General features: G+C 43.5%; 1 protein-coding gene across 1 annotated transcript in view; it reads left to right on the top strand.

Annotated features, from left to right (window-relative positions):
- ESR1 (estrogen receptor 1) overlaps positions 1-20,979 on the top strand; it is a 333,527-nt gene that overhangs the window by 250,738 nt on the left and 61,810 nt on the right. Inside the window, exon 3 of the mRNA XM_073557685.1 lies at positions 4,156-4,272. Coding sequence (XP_073413786.1) covers positions 4,156-4,272 — 117 coding nt within the window. The remainder of the gene's footprint in view (positions 1-4,155; positions 4,273-20,979) is intronic.

The following is a 20,979-nucleotide window of genomic DNA, read 5'->3' on the forward strand; positions in this document are numbered from 1 at the left end:
TCTGACAAGACTTTTAGACAGTTCTGGAAAGATGCATTCAGATGCAAGAACTCTGGCGCATAAGTCTTTTCCTGACCCCTCTGCCGCTGCCGCCCAGTACCCGCAGGTGTACTAGAGGTGGCAGGGGCAGAAGGGTGGGGTAAAGGGAAATCGATCTCCTCACCAGCAGCTTCATGTAATGTAGGCGGCCACGATGCTCCTGTGCTGGTGGATGGGACAGATGGGTCGAATGTGTGGAAAGGCTGGGAAGGTGCAGATGTGCCGGGGCGGTCGAAGTGTCCCTCGGTGCCGGTCTCCTCAGGGATCGCCTCAGAAGGGTCCAATCGTGCAGGCTCCCGAGTGCTTCTCACCGTGCTGTGGAATAAAGAGAAAAAAAAACAATTAAAATAGTGACATGGTATGGCCCTGGCTGAAAAAAAAAGTTACATCTAAACATTTTTTTGTCACATGTGGTGTGTAATATTTACCTTCTGGTGACCATTGTATCCCGGAGGAACGACAGGGCTCGTGTGTACTTGTACTTGCTCCTGCGTCCTCCAGATCCACTCGGGGCCCGCATCTCTTTATTGAACTCCTTCTTGAAACGATCCCTCACAGACCGCCACCGCTTCACAATTCTCTCCCCTGAAACGAGAAAGGACAAAGTGGTTAGTATACAACATCAGTGTTTCCCAAACTCCAGTCCTCATGGTCCCCAGGGGTCATGTTTTCAGGATTTCCAAAGTAAATAGAAATCCTGAACACATGATCCGTGGGGACCACGAGGACTGGAGTTCGGGAAACACTGGTTTAAATCAAGCAACCGGTACTGTATATACTTACGCTCTTTAATCTGGGCCCGAGCATCGAGGTCCTCCCAGCGGTCCACAAGGAGCGAACAGATTTCCTCCCAGAGTCGTCGGGTAACGATAAGGTCAGCGTGGCGGCGGTCAGCCATATTCCAGAGCGGCTCCCTTTCTCTGACGAGATCGATGAGGTGGTCCACATCGATTCCTCCATCCTCACCATCAGAGTCGCGAGCACACTGTGAAGGCTGTTAAAGAAAAAGACAAAAATAACATAATTAGCCTCCACAAAAGAAATGAAATAAAAAGTGCAAAAATACAAAGCAAAAATATTTATACTTACACGCTGGTGACCGCCGCGTTGCTGTCGCCGACGACCCTGGGAGGCACTGCGAGGACCTCTTGGCCGAGCACCAGATTGGGAAGACTAGAGAAGAAAACAAAAAATGTTATGTCTTTGGATGTATGCATTTGTTTGCTGTGTGTGGTCAGCAGAACATTGTTTTCTATGTGTTGTGTGTAGTGTGATGTTGTGTTTCTGCGTTTGATGCCAAAATCTTACCAATTGTGAGCCCACTCCAGGTGTCTGTCCACCCCTTCCTTCTTCTTCTGGGAGCTGCTCTTCATCTTGTGATTCCTGTTTTGAAATAAAAGGCAATGAATAGACATATATTACAGAGATGATGGATTTTGGAAATAAAAACTTACCGTCAAACGCTGACGATGCGAGGGAGGGCTCCCAGAAGAAGATGTGCTGTCTTCCTGCTGGCCAGACTCCATGGCTGTGGGTGGTGTTCCTGCTGCTGCCATTGCTGCTGCTGCTGCTGCTGCATCTCTTGGGCGGCTGTTGAATAAAGAGAAACAAAGGGCCAATGAATATCTTGATATTCCATGGCCCTAGTTTGGAGGAATGGGGGATTTGATAATTACCGTCTCTCATCTGCTGCTGGACTCCCCTCCCGTTGTTCAGCATGCTGCTCCAATTGGGGTGGTGCTGATGGTGCTGCTGCAGATGTCTCCTGCCTTCTCCTGCTCCTGGTTCTTGGCTTGGGTGGCATGTTGGGTGTGGCTGAGGGTCCCACTGTCTTGCTTTTATATATGTCTTGTGGGCAGAGCTACTGAGCATGCTCAGACCAAAAAAAACGGATCCGGCCACCGGATCCGGCTGTCGCCGGATCAGGCGCATTGCGGCGCTCATAGGCTTTCATTGTGTGAAAAAGCCGGACACGCCGCATCATTGTGTGAAAAAGCCGGACACGCCGCATCGCCGGAGACAAAAAACGTTACAGTAGCCGTTTTTTCCAGACGCCGGATCGTGACACATTTCCGGATCCGGCGAAAACCGGATGAAACGCATGGCCATCCGGCTCGATCCGGCTCTAATGCAAGTCAATGGGGGGGAAACCGGATCCGGCATTGCATTTCGCCGGATCCGGTTTTTGTCAAAAGTGCCGGATCGCGCCTGACGGCGAAAACCTGATGTGTGAAAGAGGCCTTATATGTAGCAAAATTGCTCACTTGCTATGAGTGCTGACCACTGGGTGGCGCTCATAGCAAACCGGCAGTGACAACCATAGAGGTCTGCTTGAGACCTCTGGTTGTCATGCCAACCATCGGTGACCTGGGATCACATGACGGGGTCACCGATGGATGGGATTTCCAGTGTGCTTGCCGGAAGCTTGAGTTAAATGCCGCTGTCTGAGTTTGCCAGCGGCATGTAACAGGTTAACATCCGTGAGTGGATCACAATTCCACCTGCAGCTGTTAGAGGCACATGTCAGCTGTTCAAAACAGCTGACATGCCGGAAAATATGTGGGTTCACCAGCGAAGCCCACATCAAAGGGAGGGAGTCCGAGATCGGCGTACATTTACGCTCGATGTCGGAAAGGGGTTAAACAAGTCTGTGATAATGAATAGCACAAACCAATATACAGTGGTAGATATCTGTTTTACCAAGGTGTTCTGCAAAGCATACAGCAGATTAAATAAGTATTGAATACGTCACTAATCTTCTAAATAAATACCGGATTTTTCAGATTATAAGATGCACTTTTTTCCCTCCAAATTTGGGAGGAAGATGGGGGTGTGTCTTATAATGCGGATATACCTTACCGGCAGCAGTGGAGCCTGGTCCCAGGGTTGCTGCTGGGGGAGGAAAGAGTGGCACGTTGCTGCAGGTCGCAGGCCGGGATGAGGGGGTTGTTCCGATGTGCAACGCCGAAAATTGCTGTGGTGCGGGGGGGCTCCTCCAGCATTTTGTGCAAGCGATCTACGGCATTTTAATAGTACGAAGGTTGGACACCTGGTCACAGCTTTCAACGGCTCCACACAATCACGGTATGTGTTCTCATGGTAGCTGGGGGCATGCCGAAGAGTGATGCCATTTTGGTCCTCCTATGAAGCCCAGCCTGTGAGTGGACTTCATAGAATAACATCTTTTCAATTATACCACATGTTGCAATAAGGTTGTATTGTATTTTATAAGTATAAGTGATAGAATGATTGTGGGTTCAAGTCCAGTTAGAAAAATAAAAAGTAAAATACAAAAACATGAATATGAAAAAAAAAATTGAAATCAATGAATACAATTCTAAGAAATTAAACCAGAAAAGTATTTAAACGTGTTTGCTGTAGCTGCAGACACTGTATCAAAATATTAAATGAATTAACGTTCAGTATACTCCACAAAGAAAAAAACAAAATTGCATTTTTCTGTCGCCGCAACACTTGCAGAACAATGCAATGAAAATAATGAAATCATCATATCTACCCCTATTATATGGTGTCCATAAAAAACGTCACCTTGCCATACAAAAGCATAACCTCATCAATGTAAAAATGAAAATGTTACGGACCTCGAATTACAGCAACACAATCAAAGTTTTTTTTTATGAATTTCCATATTTTTTGCACTACTTGAATAAAAAAAATTATACAAGTTTAGTATTGCTGCAATAATACTGACCTGCAGAATCATACTAGCGAGTCATTTTTACTACACAATGAATGCCTTAGAAATAAAGCTAAAAAAATAAGTACGATTGCATTTTATGCAAAATTTTATCACAATTGTATTTTTTCCTATTTTTTAGTAAACTTAATGTATGGTGGATGTTGTCATTCAAAACTGGAACTTATTCTATAAAAAGAAAAAGAAAGTTAAGGTTCTTAGAAGAAATGGAGGAAAAAAAAGAAGTGCAAAAATGCAAAATTATTAAGTGGTAATGAGGTTAAGTTAAAAAAAACTCATTTCTAAGCAACTCAAAGAAAATGGCTAAATTGGTTAATTTGTCATTCTAAAGTTTTTCATACAACAAGGTTTTCAAAGCAATCAAAACAAGCCCATTAAATTATACATATTTTTTGCAGGCCATAATGACTACATGTGTCCCGCAACCAATCAGTGCACCATTGACAAGAACAGGAGAAAAAGCTGTCAAGCCTGTCGACTCCGCAAATGCTATGAAGTGGGCATGATGAAAGGGGGTACGTACTAAGTGCACCAAAAGATGAATGTAAAAGATATTTTACTTTATTCCAATGTAAGAAACCTGAGTTTGTCCATAAGTGCTTACAACCTGCATGCTCTCAGATCACTACATTGAAATATAAAGGCAATCTCTATGCACAAAGTAAATTAGCCTTCATTTCGTGCTATTGTGTCATGAAAAGTTGGCACAAAATGTAAGATACCTAAGATGACTTTTGTAACCCAGTCTAGTAAGTGTAATCATTTTGAAATGTAATAGGCTTTTTCATTTTTCTTATCTGAAAATGTTATATCAAAACCTATTTCTGTTTTTTTTCCATATATAGTTTGCTATTATGGTAAGACATATAAAAAACTATAATTTTTGGAAATGAGACAAACCCTCACTCCGAAACAGAAGAACCAAAACAACCGAAAATTCAGAATCCATAAAAAAATGCTACATAGCAAAACAACCAAGGTCAGCACGGTGGCTCAGTGGTTAGCATTGCAGAGCTGGGGGCCTGGGTTCAAATCCCACCAAGGACAACATCTGCAAGAAGTTTGTCTGTTCTCCCCGTGTTTGTGTGGGTTTCCTCTGGGTTCTCCAGTTTCCTCCCACACTTCCAAGACATACTGATGGGGAAGTTAGATTGTGAGCCACTTTGGGGACAGCGATGATTGTGTCTGTAAGGCTCTGTGGAATATGATAGTTCTATATAAGCAAAGCTTAATAAATAATAATATTTTGGGTTGAACAGGGCAGCCCCTTTTTAAATCTGACAGAAAATGACCTTTAACCTTATCCTGACATATGACATACTAGTGGACTTACGTCTGATCCGCCCACTTGATGCTGGCTCAGCTTGCATCCTTACTGGCAGATTTTGGTTGTGTTACACAGCTATCATCTGCCTCTAACATAAGAGAGTGGAGCTGAGCACTGCCCACTGCTGTTAATGCCTTACAGTTTCCATGTGCTGTTTGGCACCTTTGTGATGCGATCGGGGGGGTGGTAGTGAATTGTCATGGAGCTAAATGCCTGATCAAGGCCCCCCGTACCTACCATGACAGTGTTTCTAGGAAGACCAGATTGTGAATGGGGTTAACAGGAGAGCTGAGATTTTATTATATTCTGCAATATTGTGTTATATAACATTAGCGATCAGACAATTGCAGGTTCAAGTCCCATAATGAGGCCAAAAATACAGTAATAAACACAGTTTTAAAAAATATAAAATAATATAAAACGCTGAATCACTCCCACCCCTGTTGCCCCATTAAAAAATAAAAACATAAATAAACTTACGTGGTATCACTGTGCCCGTAAAAGTCCAGTCTATCAAAACATAAAAAACCTGCTAAAAACTTTTTTGGTCATTGCAACACAGTGAAAAAAAATGCAATAAGAAGTAATCAAAATGTCATATCAACCCCAATGTGGGATCAATAAAAACATCAGCTCGACACAAAAAAAACAGCCATCACACAGATCCATTGACCTAAAAATAAAAATGTTACAAGTCTCAGAAAATTGTGACATGAGAAAAACTTTACTTTTACAAATTTCCAAATTCTTTTTCAGCACTTTTATTAAAAAAAAACCTATACAATTGTGCACCACCATAATTTAACTGAACTGCAAAACCAAATTTACAGTTCATTTTAACAGCACAGTGAAGGCCATAAAAATAAAACCCTTTTTTTTTTTGCACAATTTCACCATACTAGCATTTTCTCATTTCCTAGTTCATTACATGGTAATATGAATGGACTTATTTAAAATTATAAGCAAAAAGCAAGCCCTCAAATGGCCATGTAGATGAAAAATAGTAATGGCTCTTGGAAGAAAGAGAGGAAAAAACGAAAATGAGAAAACATAAAATCGCATTTTCGGTAAGAGGTTGATTCAAAGCAAAATCGGAGCATCACATTATGGTGTACATAATGCAAACAATCTGTGGTTAAAGCTACTTTGGAGCAAGATTTAGTTACAAGAACTTGTGAAGTTTTCAATAAAATGCGAAGAAAATATATAATTGTAGTTATTATTACATAATGATTTATGATAATCTATGATTTTTGTAACATTTTCAGTGGTTGAGTTACTAAGCATTTAAAAAATCTCGTTGGGCATTTACTTTGTTATCACCCGCCTACACAAATATGAAAAAACCCTTGCATATTTCCAAATCCTAGAGACTCGTAATCCATGGGATCTGTGTTCTATTTCTTTCTACAAATATACAAATGAAATTCAACCCCAAAAGTTTTCCCTTTCAGTAGTAAATTATTAGTATGACTAAGCTAAATGCACATGTAACAAGGTGGCATGGAGTTGTAGTCGTGGGCGAGTTCACTAAGCAACAGTCAGTAAGCAACCCAGCACCTTGTACATGAAATGATAAATAAAGTCCTGGTACTGCTATACAGTTGGTTATCTCTATTCCATGTTCACTTCTCCTTCCCAGGGAGGCGAAGAGACAGACAATGACACATCCAATGCTTTTTATAACGAAAACATTTACTTGCAGAATAGATGTCTTCAGGCAGCAGGCAGTCCTTCACATTCAGCACACACTCAGTCCCAGTTGCTGAACCTCCAGTCTTGTCCTAGGAAGCTGTGCTACTCAGATATGAATGCTATCCCTTCTCCACAGCCTCTATTCAGTCCTCAGCCTCAGCTGCTGACTCTCTTCTTTTGCACCAGTCTGTGCACCGTCTTGACCCTGTCGTGGTCTCAGGCTGCCCAACTCTTTTCTATTACCCTAGCTTGTGCATCATCTTGACCCTGTCTTAGTCTCAGGCTGCTGGACTCTTGTATTCACATGGTCCCTTGACTCAACGTGTACTGGCCTCTTGTCTGAGCATGCTTACACCATCACTTAACAAGGCTCGTTAAAGGGTCAACATTGACTTTTAGGATTTCTACTTCCAATAGGTGGCACTAGAGTTCTAGTCTTCTTCCTCTCTGAAGAGACAATTTGCATAATTATCATATTTCCCAGAGGAGCATTGCGGATTTAAGTCTCCTCATCTCGACATGCTTAGAATGTCATTCTCCGCAAAGAGAAATGATACTTCTAGGATATCGGTCAGACGCTTCTCACAGCCAAACCAGATCTCACACTTTGCACTAACGAGGGGCAGTACCCCGAAACACAATGTCTGCAAATTGAGATTCTGGCTTTGCTTTTATCCTAAGTCATGTAACAAGGCTTGTTAAAGAGTCAACATTGACTTTCAGGATTGCTACTTCCAATAGGGGGCACTAGAGTTCTAGTCCTCTTCCTCTCTGAAGAGACAATTTGCATAATTTTCACCATCACATGTCCACATTGTTCTGTAGTGTTGCTTTGCCTCTATGGGGCGTACTCAGGATGATACTCTCAACCACTCATTCTGGATCCAGAGGTCTGGAATCTTCTTACTCTTGCCCTGTCTCTGCAACACAACTTCTATTTACTCCTTTCCCTGGTCATGGCCACCTATGCACTGCACTCTATTCATTTCCTGCCCTGGGCATGGCTGCCCGGGCTCTGCTGCCTAACTTCCTGCTGCTGTCCCCTTATCTCCTTGCCTCCTCCCTCCAAGTTAACCCATGCCTGCTTGTAGTCTACCACTGCTCCCCTTCTAGTGCCTTCTGCTGCTGCCGCCTAGTGACTGTCCTATCACAACATTCACTCACATGCACAATACATTTGTAGTATATTAGAACACACATGTGGGGATGATTTGCAGGGGAAGAAGAGGTACCATACCACCCCCCTACACTTGTTGAAGAGAACAACTTTAAGCCTTTTGGCCCTTATTGTGCTATATGAGTCTATAGAGTTTATAAACCACTGATTTTGATGAATCAGTGGACTGTGATGACCTTTTTAGGTTAGCAGCTGATTTACAACAGCATGGACAATCATTTTTGTATTTCTTAAAAACTTGTGAAAATTTTTTGACATGACAGCTCCATTTTAAGCTGTTTTAGGGAAAAGGAAAATATTAAATTCATAAGTCACATCCTTAACTCTTAAAATTGTTGTCTCATGACTGTTTTTCAGGAGCGTGCTGCTCCCAAGCCTTCTGGCTTCCTGCTGCAAGGGGCAATGTTCTTATAAGTGACTGACAATAAAGCATCATTGTTGTGCCACTGTTCTGAACCATATGACCTTTGATTATGCAAATAGAGGTAGTTTTGCCTCTACAGTAGGGATGATCGGACCCGTCAAAGTTCGGTTCAGGTATTAGAACTGTAACCAAATTTGAACCAAAACCTGAACCCTATTGAAAAGAATGGGACCCGAACTTTTGAGCTGGAAAATATTCTCTCTCTCTCCTCCCAGACTTCCCCCGGCACTCCGAACATTGCAACTGACTTCCAGGAGGAGTCCGTGTTTGGAGTTTAGCAATGGACACTAACTGTCCGGTGCAAACCTAAGCTCAGATTCGCTCTTCTCTACTCTCCAGCATTGGGAAAGTGCAAGAGGCACTGAAGTTCACTGTATTCGGCAGTCCGGCCAGCTTCAGAGCAGCACATTAAACTTGCCGGGTTGCTTATGAAGACATTCACCTAAACAATGAGCAATAAACAATATAATTAAAAATTCCTGAGAATGGAGATTTTTTCAAGGAGATGTGAATTGCAAAGTTAAATGTTTTTACATATTTTTCTATTTTAACCATTAAAATGAATCTGTAGCAAGGTTTTTGCTACCATTTATGAGAGCAGCATGGTGTAGGGTCAGAGACCCTACACCAGGGCAACGAAGGAGTGGCTTCATAAGAAGCATATGAAGGTCCTGGAGTGGACCAGCCAGTCTCCAGATCTCAACCCCATAGAAAACCTTTGGAGGGATTTGAAAGTCCGTGTTGCCTAGCGACAGGCCCAAAACATCACTGCTCTAGAGGAGATCTGCATGGAGGAATGGGCCAACATACCACCAACAGTGTGTGCCAACCCTCTGAAGACTTACAGAAAAAGTTTGACCTTTGTCATTGCCAACAAAGGATATATAACAAAATATTGAGATGAACTTTTGTTAATGACCAAATACTTTTTTCCACCATAACTTGAAAAATAAATCTTGCCAAATCAAGCAAGGTGATTTTCTGGATTTGTTTTCTCATTTGGACTCTCATAGTTGTGATCTACCTATAATGTCAATTACAGGAATCTCTCATCTTTTTAAGTGGGAGAACTTGCACAAATGGTGGCTGACTAAATACTTTTTTTGCCCACTGTACGTTCCATGCATGATTATCAAAACCTAAATTAAGCCAAAGACAAGGTATTGCTATGAATAAGGCAAACCAATTAAACTCATAAATAGTTTTAGTCAAAGTCCCTTTATGTATAGGACTAAAGAGCATCTCTTTTTTTCATCATTACTACACTTGCTACACTGATCAGCAAAGCCAGACAGCGCTATTCATTCAATGAGAGCAGTAACTGACTGACACATTTTGTTTGGACAGCCCCTTTTCTTCTTGTCCGATGAATTCGACTGAGGCTTCTTACTGAGCAAATACTGTAAGATATGGCATTTGAGTCACACTATTTTTAAACTCTGGATTACCCTGACCTTAGGCTCTTGGGTTTATACGTTAAAGGCAAGAAATATTCAGGCATTTCTATATTTGATTAGGAGTAATGTTCCGCTGAAAAACATCTTATACGTGAGGGGTGAAGGATAGATCACACACAGGCAGAATGAGCTTACAGCAAAGCAGATGTTTAAGTGGAAGAACAAAACATTCCAGACATATACTAACACAGAATCCTCTCTAGATTTACCACAAGCAATGTTTTCTCCAGAGGATTGATTTCCCATTGGGGGGCATAACAGGAAGTTTTTAAACGTTGGGAAACTATAGTTATTTCTTATAATATGAAGCTTGCCTTATACCTCCCATCTTCAGATTTCGATAGCTATGTCTCAATTGTTCTTCCCACCATGTCGGACTTTTTTTTTTTCGCTCCTGCATTGCCAGTAATGTGTCTTCTTCAGGAGCCAAGCAAAATAATGTTACATCTTAGTTGAGAGAGAAACCACAGCTCATTCTTCGCATAATAAAACATGATATATCTCATGTAATCCCACTTCAACACTCAACACAGTGTGCAAGCAAGTGGCACCGATTCAAAATGCCAATCTATGGCAGGGAGTTAACGCTTGGCACTTATGTCCTCTTATCTAAATTTGCCTAAACTGCTATCTGCTATGGCATTTACTTTTTTAAGCCTTTGACCAGGCAGATGGCAGAAATATATGGAAGCAAGGTAATTCCTCACATACTTCTCAGTGATCATAATTTTACTTTCACATTTACCAGAAGCAAAGTCAAGTTAAAGAATTGACTTAGATAACACTTCCAAACTAAGCTCCATAGGTGCCCGCAATCTCCGAACTTCACAATAGCAACAGATTGATAAGCATTTTAATCCTTTCCTACTCCACAAGAGATTACATGTATTCAGCATGTAAGGACAAGTCGGATTGACAGGGAAAATGGTGGCACCCATTTTCCAATTTATTCACGTTTCCCAAAGGAATAACCGAATTCTATAAAGTGTTACAGAATTGTTATTTCATTGGAGAATATGTCTTTACTAAACCAGGCATACCCGCAAATTCAGCATTACATGAACCACCTCCCTACTTAGGCCACGTGTACACGTTGAGTATTTGCTGAGGTTTTACCTCAGTATTCGTAAGTCAAAACCAGGAGTGCGTAAAAAATACAGAAGCGGTGACTTGTTTCTATTATACTTTTCTTCTGACTGTTCCACTCTTGGCTTCAGCTTACAAATGCTGATGTAAAAAACTCACTAAATACTCAACGTGTGCACGTGGCCTTATAGGGTTCAACACGTTACTGCTCATTCAAGTACATGTCAACACATGCTGCTTAAGACATGAAACCCAGCAGATTGTCTTAACCCCAAAGACATGCTTCGGTAAACTTTAATATGATTATCATTGTACATACATAAAATGTCCTGCAATGAATAAATCACTTGATCTTATACCATTGGTTTCCAACCTGTGGCTTTCAAGCTTTTGAGATGATACATTTGCGAGCATGCAAAATCTGAAGAGTCTCAGGGTGGTGTCCACAAGTATATACACCTGTGTTTATAGACTTGTGTACTGTGCTTAGTATCAACCAATAGTAGAAAGTTATCTAGCTGCAAGTCCAAAAGGCAAAAAACTTTTAAAAAACAAAAGTCATGTTAAAAAATGCAAGAAAATTTCCTATGGGGCCTAACTTGCACATTTGGAACAATGATGTGTTCTTACTCATATTATGAGAATTTTTTTTCTTCTTGGATGTGTTGCTGGATATCTTTATCATTGATTGGATACCCACTTACAGCCACTCAAGTGTTCATCCATTCACTTTCCTCTTTGATCTGTCCATTGCTTTGGATTATAGGTGATCTTAACAGTTGTTTTTTGCTTTGTTTTTCTTTCACACGTTTTTGTGCTTAGTACTGAGTATCCTCCAAGGGTCTCTTTTAAAATTGAGAGCATCTTTTATTCAAATTCACTCATTTCAGAGTGGAAACTCAATTATCAAGTAAATTTGATGTGAATTTAATCAGGAAGAGGTTAAAAAAGTCTTATACTCACCTCCTCTCAGCTACTCCCTCTACCTATCAAGCCCCCCGGCTCCCCGTTGGCTTTTCTATCGACTGTCTTCTATCTTTTTTTCTGGCTGAGTCTTCCATTCACCTGGCCCCAAGTCATCATGCGGGGGCATGATGCAGGTCATAAATGTGTGACATGCCGCATGTTGTCAATTGGGGTCGGAAGCACATCATTGAACAAACTGGAGGGAGGTTAGAAAATAGAAGAATGGTGATGGAGAAGAGAAAAGTCAAGTGGAGGAGGGCTGATACAAGGTGAGCATGTGCTTTTTTCTTTTAAACCCTCCTCAGCTCTCTATAATACAGCAAAATGGCGGCCAACGGCCCAAGACAAGTAAACAAAATAGATTATGGTGAATCCAAATTTATTTTTATAATATTTAAGATGAATTGAATTCACCTCAATCAGATTTCTTCACCTCTAGTCCATTTATAAGTCAAAGGCTAAGAAAGAGTAACTAGTAACCAATGAACTGGAAAAAAAGATAATATATCCAACTTTGCATGAGACAGCAGTGACGGACAGAGTATTTTGAAATGGAGTAATTTGTAAGAAATAGTACGCAGATACTTATTGGAGCAAAAGACTTCAAAGCACACTAGAAAAAATACTACATATGCAGTTAAAATACTACATATGCAGTTGTTTAGTGAAAGTGTTCCTTTTGCAACACCTTTAAGGTAAAGTATGTACCCACACTAGTGGCTTTCCGCTTGTCATATAGCAGCCTTTTCTAGATGTGAAATCTTATTTTATTGTTGTACAGAGATAACTGAACTTATCACATGTCAGGAGCATGCTCAAAATGACCCATTGAACTTCTAGGTGACCTGCAATTACTGTTAGCTCATATAATGAGTATGACTGATTGGACATTGCATTCAATATTCGCTATATATTATGCTATTGAAAAGAAGATTAAAGGACAATTTCTGAAATCCACAGATTTGTACAAGTGCCTAGATTTGAAAAAGAAGAATATATTTCTTATTTCAAAATTGTACAATTTTGTGACTTCTGATATTAAAGTCATTTTCAATAATAGCGCAATTTTTATCCTTTCCAACTTCTCTGAAAAATATCTTTCCCCCATTTTCTTTTCTCTGTTCTCAACTAAGATCTTTGTGTATATGTATGATGTGTAGGATAGCTATAGAAATCTATATAAATAGAGAGATAGTTTGGATTCTCTCATCTCTAACAGCGACTGTAAGGTTCTAGCAGGAACGCGGAATGCAGTGACGAGCACAAGAGGCAGAGCAAGAGTTACTGGGTATTTTATGCAGAGATAGCAGCAGTAAATACTCCTCGAGTGAGGGGGTAATGGAATATAGAAACATACAGAGTAAAAGGGCACAGAGCAACAACAGAGGGTCAAATAGCGAGTTAACTTATCAGTCTCTGGTTCCTGGTCGGCAGAGGCTGGAAAATCCCACGATGGCGCCATAGGTGACACGAGGAGTTTCTGATACTATCCCAGAGGAAAGTGTTGCACAGTCTCTGAGTGACGGTGAAGTGTCCTGGCTCCGTCACGCGTGGTCTTGTGGTCCTGTAACAAGCTGATGGCCCAGAGGAGGGCTGAAGCTCCGCAATAGGCATACTAAATCCCAGGGTGAAGGCCGTAGTCTCTGTGTTACAGACCACGCGCACAGGTGGTTTAGTACTGCACAACGTGTCGGCATTTGTCAGCGGTTCAGACAGGTTGGTGCTGTAGAAGTCATAGGTCAGTGAGGAAAGTACCCAGTCTGTCTGCGTGGGGGATGGAAGGGTGCAACTTGGGCCTGTAGATTGGCATCAGACAGCAGAGAGAGGGAGTCAACCTTCTCCTGGACTACACGCTGGGTACCCGCCAAAAGCCCTGTTTTCGCACACACAGTCCCCTTTGTATCAGACCTGACCCCTTCAATCAGGTGCAAAGTTCTGCTCCGGTAAGAAAGTCCTTCCCCTGGCAAGAATGGTGACAGCTCCGACAGTTCCAGCCCAGACACTCGAGAGACACCACTAGCCCGGTCCATCTTCCTACATTCCCCCACTTCTTTAGCTAGCCATTCCACGGGTGAGAACTCTTGGAAACCGCGTGACCTTCTTTTTTCTTTTGTACCCTTTGCTGCCAAATTAATTGCTCTTGATCGTAACATTGTTCGTCTGGAGCGCCGTAAGTTGGGAGGAGTAGTGAAGTCCTCTTGAGGGGCGGAATCAGACTGCTCAGAAGGGAGCTCTGGTGTGTCTGTATGCTTTGGCTCAGATTCTTCTGGGACCCCGGGTCCTTGTTCACCGCTCTCTTCATCCTCCTCTTCCTCTCCTACTGTAGGAACTGGTTTGACAGTCTCTGGAACCTCTTCTACTTGCACTGGCTCTTTCGATAGGCAGAGTCGGAGTATATTTCAATGAACTATCCAAGTAGGAGAGCTTCTTTCCCCTTCAGGTTGAATCTCATACAAAGGCCCCTCTGGGCTGACTCGCCGCTTTATCCGATATGGGCCTTTTTCCCAGCGATTTTCCAGTTTGTCTCGAGGATGTCTCTCTCGCACTAGAACACGGTCTCTGACCTGAAGATCTGTTGCCAGCGGCAAAGTTCTTTTCGTATGCTCCAGTTCCCAAAGCCTGGTCTGTAACAGCCGATGTAGAGTTTGAAAGCGATGACGATGTTCTTGAACCCAAAAGGACACCCCTATTCGCGAGCAGTCCTCCTCTGGATCCAACTCCAACTGAGTGATTCCTTTTCCAGCCCGGCCGAATAAGAGAGAATAAGGGGTATAGCCCGTGGTCCAGTGTACTCTATTGTTATGCACCCACACCAACTCTGATACATACTCGGGCCACCGGGCACTTCAATCTTCCTCCAAAGTCCTCAACATTTGAATTCATGTCCGGTTGAACCGTTTGCAGGTTCCATTTCCTTGTGGGTGATATGGTGTGGTGTGAGATTTGATGTGCATTCGATTACTTTTCCCAGGAAACAGGCTCCCTGGTCTGAATGTATCCACTTCGGGCAACCGTAGACTTGAATGAAGTTTTTACAGATGGCATGTTCAGCTGATTCCGATGTTTGATCTCGGGTAGGCATCACCGCAGCAAATTTTGTGAAATGATCCACCATTACTAGACAATGTTCGTACCCCTGGTAGGCCGGCCCAATGGTCAGATAGTCTATCATTAGCAGCTCTAGGGGAGCTGATGTCACAATAGATTGTATGGGGGCTCTCTGCTCTGGTGACTTAGCCAACTCACATGTCCGGCAGGCTGTACAAGTTTCTTCCACTACTGCCTTCAGCCGAGGATGAAAAGTGAACAGCTGTAACCACTGAAAAGTCTTTTCCTTTCTCGTGTGCCTCGGTGGTGATCTCGGACAAAAACGTTTCTGGGACAACGACTTGCCAGGTGACATCCAGCTCCGTCTGCAGCTGCACCTTCCGATACAGCAAACCATTCTTCATCTGGAGGCACTCCCACTGTCCAAGAATCCGCAGAGTTTCAGGAGATAGATTATTTCTTTCTGACAAACCTGGAAATCTCTTTGATGTCACACTCCGCCTCAGCAGAGCAAGCTCACTTTCATCCTGCAGTAACCGGACCCACTCATCCCAGGACCACCCCAAGACACCCCCTTGGGTTTGGTAATGAAAACACCGTTGGCACAACTCCAATATAGGTGGTGCACAAGTAGGGGCCCAATCCGTGATCAATGATATATAAACTTGGCACACACACGTGGGTTACTGATGCGAAAGGTGATATTTTAATAAGATATAGAACATACAGTCAGTGACGTTTCGGTCTTATGACCTTCATCAATGTACTGAAAATAAATTAATATAATTGTTTACCAATAAATAAAATAAGGTATATACAACAGAATGCTGGGTATGAGACAACAGGTACAATAACATATGCCATGAATCATCATACAACAAAAATAGTACGTGGGCAAAAGGGACCATATAATGCTGAGGATAACAATGAAAAGAGCAGGTATTAATAAGCGGCATGGTCTGTTTATACCCCTAGAAAAGCGGCCACAAGCATTCTATTGTAACCCTTTTGTGGTAAGGTTTTCAACTTACCTCACACATTTTGGCACTATTGACGATATATTTTACCAGCCTGACCTCACCTTTTGTCCTCACAGGATCTTTTGCTCACACACTAAAAGCATTTAGTACAGTACAGGGGTATGTGCATTCTTTAATCTTTGATACCTGATCTTTTCATTGTTGTCCTCACCTGAGGGCATCTCTTTCAGCAGCTCCAACAGTGGTCTGGCTCGGCGGGCAAAATTCTTCACAAAATGGTAATACCCGATCAGTCCCAGGAATGCTGGGACATCCTTCACCGTCTCTGGAGTAGGCCAGTCCTGGATCACAGCGATTTTCTCTCGGGATGGCTTCACCCCTTCAGTGTGAACAACGTACAACGTAGCAAAAGTACTCAATCTGAGTGCGGAACAAATGACATTTTTGAGGTTTCACCTTTAGCCCGTGTTTCTGAAGATGGCTCAACACTTGCTCCAGTCATTGCAGATGTTCTTCAAATGAAGCCATGTAGACTATGTCAACTAAATAGATGAGCGTGGCTTCAAAGTTCAAATCACCTAAACACTTTTCCATGAGACACTGTAAAGTTCCTGGGGCGTTGGTCAAACCGAACGGCGTTCGGTTAAATTCAAATAGGCCCATGGGTAGAATAAAGGCGGTCTTGACTCGACCCTGTTCCGAAATTAACACTTGTCAATAGCTGCAGGCAAGATCCAATACAGAGAGAAATTTTGCTTTTCCTAACACGGACAGGGACTCCTCAAACCTGAGTAGCGGATATGAATCTCTCACGGTGCAGGTGTTGAGTTTTCGATAGTCCACACAAAAACACAGAGTACCGTCTTCTGCATTAGAACTATTGGAGCAGCCCAGGGACTCTGACTCTCTCTGATGACACCATTCTGTAACATCTGACCTAACATACTCTTCACCTCTTGGTACAGCTGTGGTGGAATTTACCGATAGCGCTCTCTTATGGGTATTTTCTGTGGGTATCTCGTGGGTGATGGCCATAGTGCAGCCGAAATCTTCATCATGACGAGCAAATACATCCCTGTATCGTCCTAGTAGAGCCTTCACCTGGGCCTGGATGAGTGTGTTCAAATCAGCCCGCATTTGTTCCAATATAATTTGCCCTTCCTGAATATGCTGAGGCTCCGGCGTCCAAGAGAAATTCACTATCACGGTCCATGGGTCTCCTTGTTGTACTTTCAGCTGCACAGCCTGAGGTGGTATTATCTCTTCAGGCATGCCCACAATCTAGGCTACATTGCTTCTGGGACAGATTGTGATGTCCTGGTGATGTCCTGTCACAGCGTACAAGTACTGTCCCATCCCGCACAATGGCTAGCATGCGTGCTACCAAGAACCCCAAAGGAAGTCCTTCCCCTGGTAACAATGATTACAGCCCCGACAATTCCAGCCCAGACACACGAGAGACACCACTAGCTCAGTCCCAGTCCATCTTCCTACAAGACGACAGTCATAACTTTAAAATCAGTGATTACCATAGCACCTGTCAGGTTGTGTACGTGAACTGTCAGTTCCAAATATAAATTATGAGAAGGTGCGATCGCAACCCGAAGGTCCACCGTACGGTGATGGAGAACCGCAGCTAAAGAACAATGACGGAGCGATGCTGCATGCAAACACCGTAAACACACAGAGTTAAAGGTCACTCCGTGTGGACAGAGTGCAAAGTACCTGCTCGGTTGCTTCACAGAGTGGTACAATAACAGAGAGCACTCGGAGCTATACCCTGTTAGACATCACAGGAGTACAGCAAATAATGACACTAGTTGGGGTCCCTATAGCTACCCCCCTCAAGGAAATCGAGGCTGGTGGTTGTGCTCGCTCTCTGACACTCAGCTGTGCTAATGGCACACGCGACTTAGGACGCCCGGAGTCAGTTGCTGAGCCAAGCGGGAGTTCCCACCCTACACTGCCTGCCTAGACACACAATCGCCATGCTAGAAGCGGCACATGTGCTCACAGGGTGGTAACGTATCCACTGACACACATAGCATAAAGGATCGTAGCGCGATGACGTGCACCCCAAAGACCCTTTTATATGCTCCACTTAACTCCAGTGAGATAGGACCTTCCTCAGGAGCCAATCCGGAACTGCCACTTCACCTGAGCAGCTGACGATCGACCACCAATGAGAGGTCTCCACCTCACGAGCATGCTCAGTAGAGTGATTTCTGGACTTAGCCTTTGGCGTGTCTGTTACTTGCTGCTTACTGCTGGTTACCGTAGCTTTGGCTGGAAGGCCAGCAGTAACCAAGCGAACCGCATGGGTCTGAGCAAGACGCTGAGACCGACGTCTTTGCTGAGCAGACCCTACTGCAGTCAGAGCAGAATAGGGGACCTCAGAGACAGAAAAGGCTTGGGATCTACCCCATGCAGTGTGAGAATCACGGCGCCTAACACATATATTACTAACATCAAAAGATATGTAAGGGTAAGTTGTCCCCCTAAATTAAAAAAAAAATAACAATGTTAACAAATTTTGCACCTTTGATTCATTGTATTTGGTATCATTTATAAAGACGTGGAGTGAAAGTTCATTTTTTCATTCCTTTTATGATATAAATTCCTTCTGAAGTTTATGAAGGACAAATATATTGTGATGGAAACCTATAAAATGATTTTAATTGCTTATTTTATTTTTGTTTATAATAATCTTGAAAGAGAGGCGCCACATTTACAATAAGTGTCTATTGCTTGGCAGGAACATCTATAACAATTGTTATCATAAGATCCACATGTATCCCAAATATACAGCATGAAACCACTTTCAAAAGCCATGTGGTCAAGAGCATGGAGCTTTTGGGAAGTGGTTAAATGTTAAACACATAATGACATAATGTTGGTTTTAATTCAACAGTTGGCTGAAAAAATGTTACTAAGAGTTTACTGATAATAAATACTAAAGAAGCCTGTGTGGGGCTCACAGTAACCAACATACACTGGAAGACTGCGCTTATGGCATTCAAAATAGATCCATAAATTATACCAATACATACACATATTTCTATACTCATATTTTATGTATATTTTTAGGTCATTCCTTTTCAACAAGGTTAAGCTTCTCCAACCAGTGCAGGTTCATGAGAAAAAATGCATGCCATAAAAATATAATCCATATGGCCTCCATTTCTAACACCTTAAAGTGATGGTCCAAAACCTATAAAGACCTTTATAAATACCTACCTTTAAACCCTAACCACTTATGTAATCAGCTTTATTATTAAATTCCCTACGGTTCTCCTTATCTAGCTAATCCCAAAATGTGTTTTTTTTACTTTACTTCCTGTGACGTTTTGCTTGAGATGAGTCTGAAACAGGACATCTCAGGTGGCTGGGGCTGCACTCACTTCTCTGCACCTTCTATCGCACTCCTGGGATAAAATATTATCATAGGGTGGCATTTGGGGCACTTACCACAGCTACTGTCACTGCCATGCCATAATGATGTAGGTACGCAGGATGCAGTTACGAGACACGAGAATGGGTGAACTTTGGCTAAAGAAACTTTTATAACTTTGAGCCACTAGGGCTATGCTAAGCAACCAAAAGTAACAATAGAAGATACTGTCCTCGCAGGGACTATGCACCAATAAGCACTTTAACTGAGAACATGACTAATCCCGCAATAGCCGGTTGCTTTAGGGCTGCGATATGGCCGACTACGGGTCCTTATTTTCTAAAGTGTCACTTATCCGTCCTGACGTCCCTCAGTGTCGCTGATGGGCTGCGTTGGCGTTGCAGCCGCTGAGCCCAGCTGCTGCAGATCTGTCGTAATCTTCGGGCACCCCATCACCCAGGAGGAGTTGGGGCACAACAGGCCCTAAAGGAGTCTTGGAGTTGGGGCGCATCAGGCCCTGAAGGAATCCTGGAGTTGAGGCACAACAGGCCCTCAAGGAATCCTGGAGTTGGGGCACAACAGGCCCTGAAGGAGTCTTGACGTTGGGGCACAACAGACCCTGAAGGAGGCCTTTGATGGGGTAACCCCCTGTAAACACAGCGAGTTTCGGCTTATCTGCAAGTTTAATGAGACTCTTGTCTCCAAGCTGGATTATGTCGCAGTTCCCAGGAGTGGCGGTTGGCAGGCCATGTGCACGGCTTAGACCTATGCGAAGAGTTCCCCTGTAGGCAGGGAGTAGGCCCCAACTGCTGACTGTGGCGGGGTGACGTCCACTGTGGCCGATGATGAAGAGGCCGCAGCCGCGGACTGAGGCGGGGCGGCAGTGTGCAGGCCACCGCAGCGGGCTGGAGTGAAGTGGCAGCGGCTGCTGAGGGCAGCGAAGCAGCCACAACAGACCGGAGCACAGTGGTAAAGGCTGCGGACGAGCATGGGCGGGGAGCGGCGCCGGATTGGAGTAAAGCACAAGTCTCTTGTCGGCAGGTTTGTTGCTTACCCTCCGCAGGCCACTGAAGGTCTCCCCGCTGGTCAATGTCTGTCACCCTGGCTCTCTTAACCTCCCATGGTTTCTTGCTCCGTGTCTGCCTCTCTGCCAACTGACTCCCCTGCGCGCTCCCTGTCCCTTTTATACTCGCCCCTCCCCTTGCTACCCTGTCACTCTCAGCAGTCCACTCTCCTCCTCTGCTCCCTGAGTACTGTTTCCTTAGGATCTCAGATGGCGGTCCCCTTGGTTCCGGCCCGGACACTGTGCGGGGGTCCTCCTCCCTACACTCCTCCGTCCTGTAAGCTCGCCAGACCTCAGGTGAGAGCCTCAGTATACTTGGGTTGGTCTGCGGAGGTATCAGTTTTTGTTGCCATATGAACTGGTCCTGTTCGTATCGTTTGGGTGGTTTGCCGGCTGTTGACCGCTCGGAGCGTCTTAGTTCGACTAGGGTGGAGTCTTCTGGGGTGGTGGCCAGTGGTGGGCTAGCTGGTTTGGGCAGGCTAATTGTATCAGTTGGTTTGTCATTGAGTAGAAAGCCCCTGGTTATAGTGGGGAAGTCTTCTTCGTCGTCCGGGTCCCAGAACACGGGCAATGGTTCAGAGACCTGAGGAGCAGATTCAGGTTGTTTC

This window comes from Dendrobates tinctorius, unplaced genomic scaffold (genome assembly GCF_039654945.1).
Source record: "Dendrobates tinctorius isolate UK_male_01 unplaced genomic scaffold, ASM3965494v1 ptg000250l, whole genome shotgun sequence".
Taxonomy (NCBI): Eukaryota; Metazoa; Chordata; class Amphibia; order Anura; family Dendrobatidae; genus Dendrobates; species Dendrobates tinctorius.